Here is a 15055-nt window from a genome sequence, read left to right on the forward strand (position 1 = left end):
CATTACCTGGGCTGTAGGTGTCTTAGTCAGTATGGGATGCTGTAACAAAGTACCATAGACTGGGTGGCTTTTAAAAACCAGAAATTTATTTCTTATAGTTCTTGAGGCTGAAAGTCCAAGATGAGGCTGCCAGCATGGTCAGGTTCTGGGGAGGACCCTCTTTTGGTTGTACACTGCTGACTTTTCATTGCATCTTCACATGACAGAATGGGCTAGAGAGTTCACTGGGGTCCTGTTTACCAGGGCATTAATCCCTTGCATGAGGGCTCCACCCTCATGGCCTAATCGCACCCAAAGATCCTCCCGATACCATCACATTGGGGGGTTAGGACTTCAATATACAGATTTTGAGGGACACAAATATTCAGTCTCTTGTACTAGTATCATCTATTAGAGAAATCCAATCACCAGCAACCTTGTGGACCAGGGTAGCACAGAGGGCAGTATCCTCTTGGGCTGCCCCAAGAGTTTGGCTCCGATGAGTTTCAGTTTCTAAATTTGGAAGATTCTTTTCTTTCCATCTCCAGATAAACCAAGCACATCAGAGTCTACATTTGGGCTCCTAATATTCAAGTGATAAAATTCAGCAACACATACAAGACAAGACTCTTAAGCTGGGAAAAAGAGGAGTAGAATGTTCTTAAGTATCCTGTGTAAGAAAATGCCTCTTCACGTGAATAAAGGGACATGAAATGCTAGAGGCAGAGTCTTCCTCTGTCTGAAATGGCTGATATTTAGAGTTGCCATGATTCTTCTGGGATTCTTATTTGTTCCAAAGTATTCTTACCAGCTTTGTAGAATTGGAAAGTTTGAGTAACTTAAAAACCATTATTTCAAATAGGCTCATCCAACTAAGCAGAGTATTTGTGAAGGTACTGTGTAGTTTATTGATGTTAATATTTTAAGTACTCCGATAAATAATTTATGCTACTACTCTAAGGAGCTATGGCAACAAGCATATTTTTAGGAAACCTAATGAAGTTATAAAATTGTGAGGTTCCTTGCAGAACTCTCAGTGACTCAGACTTTTCATCTCTAAAGTCAGTCCATTGAGACGGAGCTTAGAAGTCCCATCTGCCATGAAACCTTCCCAGGCAGTTATTTCCTTCTCTGTGCTTTGCAGAACTTTTTGTATTCCGTTAGGACAATGCTTTTCCATTGGATGATAGTACTGTCTTTACAAGATGATTGTCATGCTCAGTGGGAGGCGGTCTCCTCAGGACAAAGTTATATCTTATCCACCTTTCCATTGCCACCATTAGCCCAGTAGCCCCACATCTGGCCGGAAGTGGGGTTAGGCAATGCTTGTTGGATGAATGAGACTGACATACCTACAGCAGAGACTTCAATGAGTCTGTACCTGCAAACTCTTCACATAACTCAGGGTTCCACCAGCAATCACAGCAAAAGATTTGTCATCATATTCTGCCATCCAGGCAGCACAATGCCTAAGCCCATGCTGATGAAGTTGGGAAAAGGAAGATAAATACTTCAAGAAAACTGGGTTCTCATGTGACCCTGGACAAATTACTTCATCTCCCTGGAACTCTCAGTTTTTCTAGTGTATGACATAGAGCTTATAAAGTCCATTATTCTATCTTTAACAGAGTTTTGTGAAAATCATATGTCAACTGGAGAATCATCAAAACAGTATACAAACACATAGCACTGTCATCATTCAGCAAATTTGCTTAGAGATATCACCTGCTATGCAGCATTGAATTCCAACTTGTAGTTGCCCAAGTTGCTATTCCAACTTGTAGTTGACATAGCATGTGGGAGGCAGTATAAATGTACAGTCTAAATTTGGGTGAGAGCAAGGACTTTGGGGACAGATCTAGATTCAAATCCCAGGTCCACCATTTCCTAGCAGTGATCCAAGAGCGAAGCATATAACCTTGCTGAGCCTCATTTTTCCCCTAGCGGATCACAGCACACACTTTGTGGGGTTGCTGTAACGATGAAATGAGACATATCTGTAATGTACCTCATATAGATCCTAATTGGTAATACAACTCAATAAATGGTGATAGTAGTTGTTGTTTAATTTAATATTTATTTTTGAGAGAGAGAGAGAGAGAGAGAGAGAGGCATGAGTGGGGGAGGGGGAGAGGCAGAGAGAGAGGGAGACACAGAATATGAAGCAGTCTCCAGGCCCTGAGCTTTCAGCACAGAGGCTGACGTGGGACTCGAACTCCCCAACCACAAGATCATGACCTGAGCCAAAGTCGGACGCTTAAACCAACGGAGCCACCCAGGCACCCGATAGTAGTTGTTTTTATTAAAATCGTTATTAACTCCTGGAGTAGATATACTTCTGCAAGTGACTTAGTCCCACCTGCAAAGTCCATTCCATGGGGAAAACTGTGATGGAGCATTAGGAAGCAGTCATCTGTCCCTGGAGCAAGGCTGCTGGCTGGACTCCACTTCCAAGAAAAGGACATGTGTAAAAAGTGGCCTCCAGTACACATGTGAAACATGGGCTGTGTGCCAGTCCTAGAAAGGAAGGGGGCTAAGCAGGAAGGAGCAAGAGAGACAAAGAGGCAGAGAAAAGTTCCGTAAGCACTTGCTGAGGCAGAGCCATAAACGATGTCGTCTGCGCGTGGGATATTGTGAAACCACAGGAGAGGATTAAGTGGTTCTATTTCAGAACAGGAATTGAACTGCACTCTATGAGGCAGAGACAAAGAGCCAGAATAAGACAAGTGACCAAAGCTGTGATAATGAACCAAAGTGCCACAGCTCTGATCGAGAACAGGGTATTGACAGAGAACATACTGAAGGTTGCTGCCAGGGTGTTGGGTTGGGGGATGGGCTAAACGGATGATGCGCATTAAGGAGGGCACTTGTTGGGATGAGCACTGGGTGTTACATGTAAGTGATGAATGACTAAAGTCTACTCCTGAAACCATTACTACACTATATGTTAACTAACTTGGATTTAAATGTAAAAAGAATATATTTAAGGAAATTAAATCATTTAATATTTACAGAAAACACCTGTCAGAACCAAGAGAATTCTAAGAAGACATAAAGATTAGGTATAATGTGGTATCCTAGACAGATCCTGGAACAGAAAAAGGCCATTTGGTAAAAGGTAAGGAAATGTGAATAAAGTATAGACTTCAGTTCATAATAACGTACTGTATCAATATTCATTAATTATAACAAATATACTTTACTAACATAAGATGTCAATACTAAAGGAAACTGAGTGTGGGGCATATGGGGACTTTGTGTACTGTCTTTGCAATTTTTTTCTATAAATCTAAAACTGTTCTGAATAAATCTATGAGCAATAATAATAAAAGAACTGTGTATTGAAGTGGGCCCCACAGCAAAGGGCTGTTGTTCATCTACAGATCTTTACACACTTGTGCAGGGGAAAACGTCAGAGTCACCATCTAATCCAAGGGTTCATTAGAAAGAAAATGTGAGCCACATGTGCAACTAAAAATTTTTTTTCTAATACCCCATTAATAAAAGCAATACAGGTGAAATTAATTTAAATGATGTATTTATTTAATCTGCTCTATTCAAAATAGTATTTCAACCTGTAATCAATATAAAAAAGTGTTGATAGCAATATTAGACTTCTTTTTTTTCATACAAAGCCTGCAAAATGCAGTGTGTATTTTGACTTAGAGCAGATGCCAATTTGCACTAGTCGCACCTCAAGTTCTCCACAGCCATGTAGGGCACAGACCTAATTCCACTGGAAGATGAATTGCATTCTCCTGAATTCCTAGGCTGGTAAGATCTTTTAAAAGCCCAAATAAGTGGAGCTAAAAAAGACCTTTAGAGATGTTCAGAGTGCAAGGACCATCTATACATTCCTGACGGATTTTTTTCTTTGCATCTTGGCTTGAATTTAAGCAGCTTCACACCCTGTTGGAAACCATCCTCCAATTCCACGTTCACTGAGGACTCAGCGTGTGGCCTGTCAATCACGATCCATGTTCTATCCACTCTCTCATTCTAAGGGAAACTGCCTCGCCCACCTTCCCCCTGCAACCCCAAGGCAGTTTCATGCACTCACTGTTCCTCCCCATGCCCTCTCTGGCTTGGGTGACCAGGGGTGAGCACATGACTCCATGAACCACTTGGAGTCCATCTTTGTATGGAAGAGCCCATCCAACCAGGCACAGGCCATTGTGGACTAACTGGGCCAGTCAGATCCTCTGTCAGGAAGACAGAGGCAGAATCAGACAACGGATGGGGAGAAGCATCAGAGGAAGACACACATGGAAGAAGAAGAGCTACAGTAATATTGGGTTTCCAGTCAATCCTTAGGCTGCTTTAATTTCCTCTTTGATCTGTTTTCCAGATTAGGCTTCCAAAAACCATTTCATTTTAACAAAGCAATTCTCCAGATGAAAGAATCCTGAAAGTCTCCTATGGGAGGGTCTCCAAGTAACCCTAGCTCCTGGAGCTCTCTTGGAACCTTCCAGTACCAACCACATTCTGGGCTCCCGAGGCACAGCTGTTTTGCTGTGTTTGGTTTTCCATGAGATTCCTGTATCTTTTATGGTCATGATTATTTTCAAAGAATCCCTTATGTGTTGAGGAAGCCCGAATGAGTCTAAACCTTTCAACAAAAAGGACTACCACAGAGATGGATGCCTTCACACACATGCCAGAACGCTCTTCTCCACCACTCCCCTGTGGACCTGTTTGTACTCAGTCTCACGCCAACACTTAGCCTGACAGAGAAGTGATGGATTACTTTGGGTTGCATTCCCAAGTAATCATATTCTGAAAAGACCTCATCACAGCGGCCTTCTGGGGACCCTTTTAGGCCTCACATCGTCTACAACACTGGTTCTCAACCGTGACTGCATATCGGAACCCCCTGGAGCACTATTAAAATATGCTGATGCCCAGGCCCTCTCCCAAACCTATGAACACAGAACCTCTGGGGGCAGGTGTCTGGGCATCTGTGCTGTTTAAAAGCTCCCCAAGTCACTCTACTATGTAGCTGTTACTGAGAAACACTGATATACAGACCATGCCCTTGTTCAGGCTTGGGTTTCTGGCAGAGAAATCATATACAGTTTTTAATTATAAAAGAAAAGCAAATTTTTTTAAGGATACATGAAAAGTAGGGAATGATACACACTGAAAAGTAAACTTCATTCATCAATAGAGTCTCCAAAAGTCCCACTCCCTAGAGGTAATTATTATAGTTTTGGGTGTGCCCTACCAAGAATTATCTGTGCCTATGCACAAATATGTATGTGTACAAGCATACACATGTATATACGTACGCACATGTTTTCATATATACTTACATGTGTATACATATATTTTTATGAATGTGCTTATATATACACACACATGCATATGAATACACAAACACACACACATGTATCTTTTCTTCCTGTGTATCTTTCTCTTACTAACATACCTTGGTGATTAACCTAGATATTTACTTTTATTTATTTTTTAAAATTTATTTATTTTTTAGAGAGAGAGTGCATACCCGAGTGCATGGGCATGACAGTGAGAGAGAGGCACCCCTAACCTAGACATTTCTGATATAGAAAAATTATGACAGGATTTGACAGGATACCTCCTTTCCATAATACAACAAATTATAAAGCTAAAGTAACTAAAACGACTTGATTTTGTTGGTGGAACAGATAAATTATTTATTTGCATAGGATAAAAAATGTTTAAAAAGAATCAATGAAATTGATTTGGTATACGAAAAAATTAGCACTTCAATTCAGTGGGGAAAAGACAGACTATTCAATAAAGAGTATTGGGCTAATTGGCTATTTTTTAAGGTGGATTCCTATTTCACAGTATATATAAATTCAAGACAAATAAAAGATCTAAACAATAAAAGCAAATCCCTAAGCATATTAGAAGAAATAATTTTATCCTGGTGTGGGAAAACTTTGCTAATATATGAAGTCTAGAAGTCATAAAATAAAGGATAGACAGATTGCACTACATAAAATTAAAACTTCTCTAAAAAGAAAGACACAATAAAGAAAAGCAAAATAAAAACGAGTGAAGGAAAACAATATTTACAACATGTATAAAAAGATTAATATCCAGACTATAAAAAAGCTTCACATAGCAATAAGAAAATGACAATCAACAGAGAGATGGGCAAAGCTATAAACTGACAATTAACAGAGTCACAAACATGAACTATAAATGTATAAAAACATGTTCAGTCTCAATACTCAGAGAATGCAGTTTAGAATAAAGCAGGCTTTTTTTTTTACTCATCACATTGTCAAAGTGTTTTATTTTTTTTATTTTTAGTTTTTTAAATGTTTATTTGTTTATTTTTGAGAGAGAGCAGGAGCACAAGCAGCAGAGGAGCAGAGAGGGGGCGGGGGGAGACACTAAATCCGAAGGAGTCTCCAGGCCCTGAGCTGTCAGCATGGAGCCCCATGGGGGGCTCAAACCCACAAACCGTGAGATCATGACCTGAGCTGAAGTCAGATGCTTAACTGACTGAGCCACCCAGGTGCCCCATGAGTGTTTTAAAACACTGCTTAAAGGGCACCTGGGTGGCTGGGTTGGTTGAGCATCCAACTCTTGATTTTGGCTCAGGTCAAGACCCGAGTCAGGCTCCATGCCTAAGACTCTCGACCTCCCTTTCCCTCTGCCCCTCCTGCACATGCATTCTCTCTCTCTCTCTCTCTCTCTCTCTCTCTCACACACACACACACACACACACAGAGTTAATTAATTAATTAATTAATTAAATCTTTTTTAGAAAATGTTGGTTAATATCAGGAAATGGTGACTTTTTGAAAAAATAGGTATTCTCACATTTTGGTAGATGAATCAATTGATACAGCTTTTAAAATGGCAATTTGGCAGGGTGCCTGGGTGGCTCAGTGAGTCGAACAGCAGACTTTAATTTCCTCTCAGGTCATGGTCTCGTGGTTCATGGGTTCAAGCCCCACATTGGGCTCTGAGCTGGCAGTGCATAGCCTGCTTGGGATTCTCTCCGCAACCACCCGCCCCCCCGCCACCGTCTCTGTCTCTTTTCTCTCAAAATAAATAAACAAACTTTTTAAAAAATGGCAATTTGGCATATTGTCTAATATAAAATGGCCATGTCCTTTGATCCAGCAATCTCACTTCAGAGTATCTATTCTACAGAACACAATTGTGAAACAGGTGAACACAAAGATGTATCCAGTGTGGCATTCCTTGTAATGAAAGAAGAAAGGAAACCTTTAAATGCCTCTTCATAAAGACTTAAGTAAAATAAGGTATAATTATACTGTAAATCCTATGCAGCCACTTAAACAAATAAGGTGACTATAATAATCAATATGAAAAGTCATGGTGATGATGTGAGTTGTAGAGAGCCAGGTGCAGAACAATTTGTAAATAGGATCCATATGCATAAAAAAGAAATACACACACACACACACACACACACAAGCACACTTCTAATCATATAGAGAAAAGGCTCAAAGTAATAGCAAACTTTTAATAGAGATCATTTCTAGGGAAAGAAGAAACAAAGATTTCAGGCTTGGGAGGGTATAATGAGGCTGTGAAGGAAAGAGTCACTTAACATTATATACTTTTAACGCTTTTTGCCTTTTTTACAACGCATGCTAATTTTGTCATTCTTTAAATAATAAAAAGAAGCAAGTTTTCTCACTTTTAATTTTGCTTGTTAAATTGGGGGCTTATCTTCCTTCTCAAGTTTTTTGGCCATTTGTATTTCTTTTCTTCTGAACAGCCTGTTCATGTACTCGGTCCATGTTTACTCGGTTGGAATGTACTATTGAAATTTTAGGAAACTTACATTTAGGAAAATATATTTTACTATGTTACATAGATACTAAAAATAACTTTTCTATCTGCCATTTGTATTTTGATTTCATTTATACGGTTTTCATTTATATAAGATTTTATGTATTGGGATGCCTGGGTGGCTCAGTCGGTTAAGCATCACACTTCAGCTCAGGTCATGATTTCACCATTCGTGAGTTTGAACCCCCAGTTGGGCTCTGTGCTGACAGCTCAGAGCCTAGAGCCTGGTTTGGAATCTGTGTCTCCCTTACTCTCTGCCTCTCCACTCACATTCTGTCTCTCTCTCAAAAATAAATAAACATTAAAAAAATTAAAAGAAAAGATTTTATGTGTAAATGTTCCAATCTTTTCCTATATAGTGTTTGGGTTTGGTACCATGCTTCAAACTAAACCTGACGCCATATACAAAACTTGTCTTAAATCAGATAACACACTTAAAGGTAAAACTATAAAGCTTTTAGGGGAAAAAAAATGGGACAAAATCTTTGAGGACTGGGACCAGGCTAAAGTTCTTACACTTTGCAGTAAAAGAACAACCCATATAAGGAAAAATTGATAAGTGGGACTTCATTAAAATTAAAAATTTTTGCTCTATGGGGGCACCTGAGTGGCTCAGTCAGTTGAGCATCTGGTTTTGGCTTAGGTCATGATCTCATGGTTTATGAGTTCCCTCATCAGGCTCTCTGCTGTAAGCACAGAGCCAGCTTCAGATCCTCTGTCCCTCTCTCCCTCTGCTCCTCCCTTGCTCGTGCATGCTGTCTCTCTCTCTCTCTCTCTCTCAAAAAATAAATATTTTTTAAAAACTTTTGCTCTATGAAAAATCCTATTTACAGAGAGGGAGAAAATATCTGCAAACTGCACATCTGAAAAGGGACATATCTCTAGAACTCCCAAAACTCAACAGTAAAAAAAACAATCCAATCAGAACATGAGCAAAAAAATTAAGAGACATTTCACTGAAGAAGACACATAGATGGCAAATAAGCACACGAAAAGATGTTCCACCCCATTATCCATTAGCAAAATGCAAATTAAAATCACAATGAGATCCCACTACCCACCTATTAGAGCGGTTTAAGTATAGTGATAACACCAAATGCTGACAAGGATGCAGAAAAACTCCATTACTCATACATTGCTGGTGGTGACACAAAACATATGGCCACTGTAGAAAAATGTTGGGCAATTCATTTTCAGACTGGAAATGGACTCCCGTAAGACCCAGGTACTGCCCTCTCAGGCATTTATCCCAGAGATGACAATTTATGTTCATGCCGAAACTTCACACAGATGCTCATGGCACCTTTGTTTGTGGCAGCCTCAAGCTGGAAACTACCCTAATGTCCTCCAATGGATGACCGATTCAACGCACCATGGTGCCTCCATACTGTGGAATACCACTCAGCAATAAAAAAGAACCACCGATTGATACATGCAACAACCTGGATGGATCTCAGGGAAATTATGCTGAGTGGAAAAAGTCAATCTCATGCATGTACGTACTGCATATGATTCTATTTATATAATGCTCCTGAAATAAAATTATTACATAGATGGACAACAGACTAATGGTTACAAAGGGTTAGGGATGGGAGGTGGATTCAACGGAGGTATACAAGTGGTGATGATATAGTTTTGTATCTTGACTGTGGTGGTATTTACGTGAAGTTAACATGATAAAAATTACATACAATTACATACATACACACAAGTGAGTACATGTCTAATGGATAAAATCTAACTGATATGGTCTATGGAATGTACCATTGTCACCTAGTTTTGATATTGTGCTATAATTATGCAAAACGTTAACTTTGGGAAAGGCTGGGTGAGCAGGCACACATTCATGAATCTATAAATATTTCATAATACAAGTTTTTTTAAAAAACATACAACTCAGCTGTTTTTAATGGAATGTCTGCATTATTCTTTGTTTTAAAAATCCATGTGACTAGACAAAACATAAATTTCACGAGACATGTCTGCCTAATGTCAGTTCCTAGATTAAAGTTTTAATAACTCTCATTCACAAAGCATAAATAAAGCAAGAGAACTTAACACTCACATTTTGCTCTCAAGAATCATGTATCCTTCACCCTGACTGTCCTACCAAAGTGGTGACATCTGTAAACTGGTAACGTTAAGATTTCTGGGGCACCCTGGGCTCAGGATCCCAGCATAAGTCACCCGACCTCAATTTCTCCTTAAATAGAGTTTTTAAAATAGTAATAGTTTAAATGTTTTGAGCACTAAACCACTGAACAGAAGGTATGACGAGGACTCACGAGAAATGAGAAAATAGGGTCTTGGTTCGTACGGCACACTGAAAGGAGAAATAATGTCCACTTAAGCTTTTTAAGCCCTTGGAAATTTATCCGGGAGACAGGAAGAAAAAAAATCGTGGTAGAATATTTCAAATATAGATATTCAGTCTGATTTGAGTATTTGTTGAACACTTACCTCGGGCACCTGTTGTGTGACTGACAAGCTGAAGCTCAAGGCTTACCAAGGAGCCTGTGGCTTTGGAATTCGTGACAATAACACTGCCAGTGTGACTCCTACTGCTAAGTGCAACATCCTTAGGTACTGGGTTGAGCACTCTACAAACATCATCTCATTTAATCTCCACGAGGACTTAGTGACATGGCATTATTATTATCCAGATTTTAAAGATGAAGAAATTGAGAACAGGGATGGTGAGATACTTTGCAAGGTCAACCAACTAGAAAATGTCAGAATCCAGATTGGAATCGAGGTCACCTGGTTTCAAAATTCGTGCTTTAACCACTAATCCCTGTGTCTTCCCCAAGCCTCCTGCTTTAATTCTTTTTTTTTTTTTTTCCCCTCTGGTCTTTTCTAGAGGTCTCAGTGGCTCCCTACCAGACCTCAGGGCTTGGGCATTTCCTTGACTTCTTGTTTGTTCTGTTCTGCCTGCTTCCCTCTTCCCGCTCCCCGGATCCCATGCGGAGGATGGACCAGACCCAAAAGAGCAGCTAGTGATCTTCTGTCAGAGCTTTGGACAGTAATGGAAGGAAGCCTGTGTGCACGCAAGTGTGTGTGTGTGCACGTGTTTGTGTGTGTGTGTGTGTGTGTGTGTATGTGTGTAAGAGAATTGTTTTCAGTTATAACAGTAAAACTAGTTGGTAAAGTATATGAGCCTCTTTTCCGGGCCTTTTTAACCAAAACATTTTCTCCTTTGTGTTGTGAGGCCTGACACTAGGCACAAAGACTTCTCCGGATAGACTCTTCTACTCCTCCACACTCTCCTGGGGTCCTTCATCCAGGCTGGCTTTTGCAGAAACAAGAATACCACCTTGTTCCAGTTATCTTTCGCTGTGTAACAACCACCTCTAGACTTAGACAGGATAAATTGTTATTATCTCTCAGGGCTCTGTGGGTTGCCGGGGCTGAGCTGAGCAGTCCCTGCTCAGGGTCTTTCATATGGCTGCACTTAGCTAGTGGCTGGGTCTGGGGTCGCCCGAAGGCTCCATTCCTGGAGCCTAAATTCAAATGGCTGGAGAATCTGGGGCTGGTTGGGCTTCTCTCCACATGGCCTGTGCACCTAGCTCGCTGTCACGTAGCATGGCAGTCTCAGAGGAACTAGCAGCCATGCCCTGGGGCTGGCTCGTACCAACTTGTATGAGGCGATTCTGTGTATTTCTTTCCAGTGCTGCATCCAGTGCTGTCACTTTGGTAGCTTGCAACCGGCCACGGTGGAAGGGAGTACTTATCTAGAAAAAACACTACAAAATCAGGGTTACCCCCACCCCGTCCCCAAGAGCCAGGTTACCAGCACGTGACTTTACATAATGGTTGGCTTCCCCCAGAGTAAGCCAAGAAACCTAGGAGGAAGCTGCAAGACTTCTTAGAATCTAGTCATGGATGTCCCCAACGTCACTCTCTTCTCATTTTATTGGCCAAACAATTCCCGGAGGCTGGCTGTGATTCAAGAGGACTACCATCCATGTCCCGTGGCGGAGTTGCAAAGAAATTGTACAATACAGGATCTGGCACAGGGTAGGTGCTCAATAAGTGTTTGATGAATAAATGAATGAGTAAAGTCACTTACATGAGTGTATCACTTAATCTCTATGCCCTTAAAATCACTCAAAAAGTATAAAGTCTCCTGGGAAGTCTTGCTTCAACATCAGAGAGGCCAATGATTTTTTTAAGTCCCCAAAGAACCTAAATCTAAAAATCGCTTGACGTAGGTCTACTTACACTCGGTCCACAGGTACTCACGGACCCGTTTACACAAGCCCTCTGTGCTTATGTACTCAACTGTATTGTACACATGTCAATCGCAGAATGCTTGTTTTATAGATGTTTTCATACTATTGAGGTTTGCTTTGCCTCCTCCCTAAGTAAACTGCAAATTCTTTTAAGAGAGTTCTTGTGTGTTTCTTTGTTATTCCTCCTTTCTACCGTGCCCCAAACAGATAATTACACGTATGCATACACATGAATACTTACAAGATACATGATAGTGAGAGATTATAAGCCTTAAAAGGAATGGAAACAAGAAAAGGAACTAAGAATTCTTCATTGTTATGTTGCACAGCCTTCTCCTTTAACTCTTCCATTCACCTAGTGATGCTGGCCTTATTCCATTCCATTTCACAGTTGAGGAAAATGAGTCTCAAGAAGGTTTACCAGTTTGGCCCAGGCCACACTAGGAAGAGGAGATGGGATTCAAATGTATGAGCTTTATGTATTCTTCAGGCCATCATCTCACTGCAATATACACCCCCTACCTTCCCCCCTTCTCACTGCCTCCTTCCTTGAAGCATCTACAAAAGTCATACAGATGCTGATGTTTTCAAACCTCAGACAGAGTAATAACTATTTCAAGTTCCACTCTTGAAATAGCCTTTAAAAGCTTGAAAACACAAAAAGTGTGAAGTGTCTTCCACTGGGAAAGGAGTGAACCTGTTAGCAGGAGACAAACATAATAACTCAGGCAAAGGGTGTTGGTGGGTTGGACCAAGGTAGTGGTGGCGAGAGGGAAAGACATGAACAATTTTGAGGGATATGAAGAAGACAGGATCACCAGGGGCGCCTAAGTGGCTCAGTCAGTTAAGCATCTGATTTCGGCTCAGGTTGTGAGCTCATGGTTTATGAGTTCAAGCCCTGAGTCGCACTCTGTGCTGACAGCCCAGGTCCTGCTTGGGATTCTTTCTCTTTCCCTCTTTCTCTGCCCTTCCCCTTCTCTCTCTCTCTCTCTCTCTTTCTCAAAAGAAGACAGGATCACCAGACTAATGATTGACTGGATTGAGCAGGTGCGGATCAACCATTGCAGAATCACGCTGGCTGCACCAGAAAGGTGAGAAGAGAGGGGAAGCCTGGATGGGAGGTTTCCATATTCCTGGAAGGAGGTGGTAATGGCTTAGACTAGGAAAAGAGCCATGGAAGTAGGAGAACGGATGGCTTTGAGAGATAAAATGGAGGTAGGATCTGCTGGATGTACTGCCAAACTAGATGTGGGAATGTGAGGATGAAGGAGGGGTCAAGGACAAAGTCCAGAAATCTGTCATGGAAAACCAGGTGCTTTTTGCTGAGCTAGGGGACACAGAAAGGGGAGCAGATTTCAGATAAGGATGAATTCGGGACATGCCAAGTTTGAGGCGAACACGTAAGCAAGTGCTGGCAGCCAGTGTGCAATTGCATTTAAAACAAAACAAGCATCTCTTATCTAAATGAGATTCTTGGCCCCCTTCGAAGGTGCTAGATGGACGCCCCAAATACCCAAATACCCAAATGCGTGGCAGAGTTCTGTGCCAAGTAATAGAGGGGCTCTGTAATTCTCCATGTTTTCACTTCACAGTGCTTCAACCCCTTCTCCAAAAGCCATTTATCACCCTGCAGGCACCTCTGTCATAATCAAGATGTCTTTATTGAGACTTCCAAAGCTAATAAGAGCTGTATGATTCAATCGGTGACTGTGCCTCATATAACTCATAGAAGTGCTACAGGGAAATTTCAGGGGTCCTTAGGACCCCAGGTCTGCCTACACACATGCACACATCAAAACTCCTGCTGATTTTCTCAGAATTCGTAAGGACAGGCACTAAGATGTGTTTGCACGCTTCTGCCACACACAGCAGCACGGCCGTTGTTTACACGAGGTCCCTGCATGTTACAACAAGGAGCCCGGGCCCCTTTGTCTCCAGCTGTATTCTAAGGAAGAAGGGAAGCGTTCGAGCCAATGAAGGCTCTCCAGAGAGCTGCAGCTTTCCTGCACATCAGCTTGTATCATGAGACCCTATAAGGGTTCTACCCAAAACACAATGCCAGCTGTAAGGACGGCAAAGAAGCTAGGACAGCCCCAGACCGAAGGAGATCACTTGTAAGTGTTTCACCAACGTGCTTGTTATGCAACTGCTAGAATAGGCCCCCGAAACCAAGCCAGGATTAGATTTCCATGCCCACTCTGAGAACCTGACGCTGCAACCCTGAGCCTGAGTGGGGTTCTGCTCGTCCAGCCCAGGGCCTGCCAGCCCACCAGGTGGAGACCAGCTGGCTGGGAACCAGCCGTCCTCCTCACTCAGAGCGTCCCTTGACCTGACTCCAGCTCTACCCAGGGATCCCCTCCCAAATCCCCCTCCACTCAAGCTCTCCTGGATGGAAACCCACAAAAGAAGAGCTTCCTTACCTGAGAGAAGGTCCCGGCGACCGGCAGTAGAAAAAAACACCAAGTCCTAACAGAAGCGACAGGGACTTACAGGGCAAATCTGTTGGTTTTAAAAGAAGAAAGGTGACTTCATCCCTGGTGCCGTGGAGTTTAAAAGAGCAACGAGTGCTCCCTGGCTGAGCCAAGTCTGTCTCATCGGTGATGACTCCATCCAAATTATGCAGCCACTGCCCAGACACGCTCAGCCTTCAGAAGGTAAATTGCTGGAATCTGACTAGCCCTGTTGTTTTCAAAGAGCTTCCGAAAGTCCTGAACACCAATCACCTTAACAGGCACCAGGGATACGGAAACCATGCACCTATTTCCCTGAGTCGGATCATTATCTCCCCAAGAATCCAGCTGTCTGAAAAATAGCGTTCTAGGGAAGGAAAAAGAGATATTTAAGCTGCTGAGAGGTAAAAATTCCCAGGGACGGAAGGGAGAGAGAAAAAAACAAAGGTATTTCAGTCAGGAGGAGGGGCAGGGCGAAAGCGGGAAATGGTCACCTTGCTAAGAGGTTTTCAGAGCTGGTGGATTTGTAAGCACATAAAGGTGACAAATGCTAGTCTGGACTTCGCAGAGGGG

General features: G+C 41.9%; 1 protein-coding gene across 7 annotated transcripts in view; it reads right to left on the reverse strand.

Annotated features, from left to right (window-relative positions):
- AMOTL1 (angiomotin like 1) overlaps positions 1–14623 on the reverse strand; it is a 153471-nt gene extending 138848 nt beyond the window's left edge. For 3 of the 7 annotated variants that reach the window (XM_045483577.1, XM_045483578.1, XM_045483576.1), the window contains exon 1: positions 12274–12297. In XM_045483577.1, the coding sequence (XP_045339533.1) occupies positions 12274–12282 (9 nt within the window). In that variant the 5' untranslated portion in view covers positions 12283–12297. Of the gene's footprint in view, positions 1–12273; positions 12298–14452 lie in introns of those variants that run through there. The other 4 variants (XM_045483584.1, XM_045483583.1, XM_045483582.1 and 1 more) reach the window with 2 other exon arrangements.
- Between the last annotated feature and the right edge of the window lie 432 nt (positions 14624–15055).

The sequence above is a fragment of the Leopardus geoffroyi genome, chromosome D1, assembly GCF_018350155.1.
Source record: "Leopardus geoffroyi isolate Oge1 chromosome D1, O.geoffroyi_Oge1_pat1.0, whole genome shotgun sequence".
NCBI lineage: Eukaryota > Metazoa > Chordata > Mammalia > Carnivora > Felidae > Leopardus > Leopardus geoffroyi.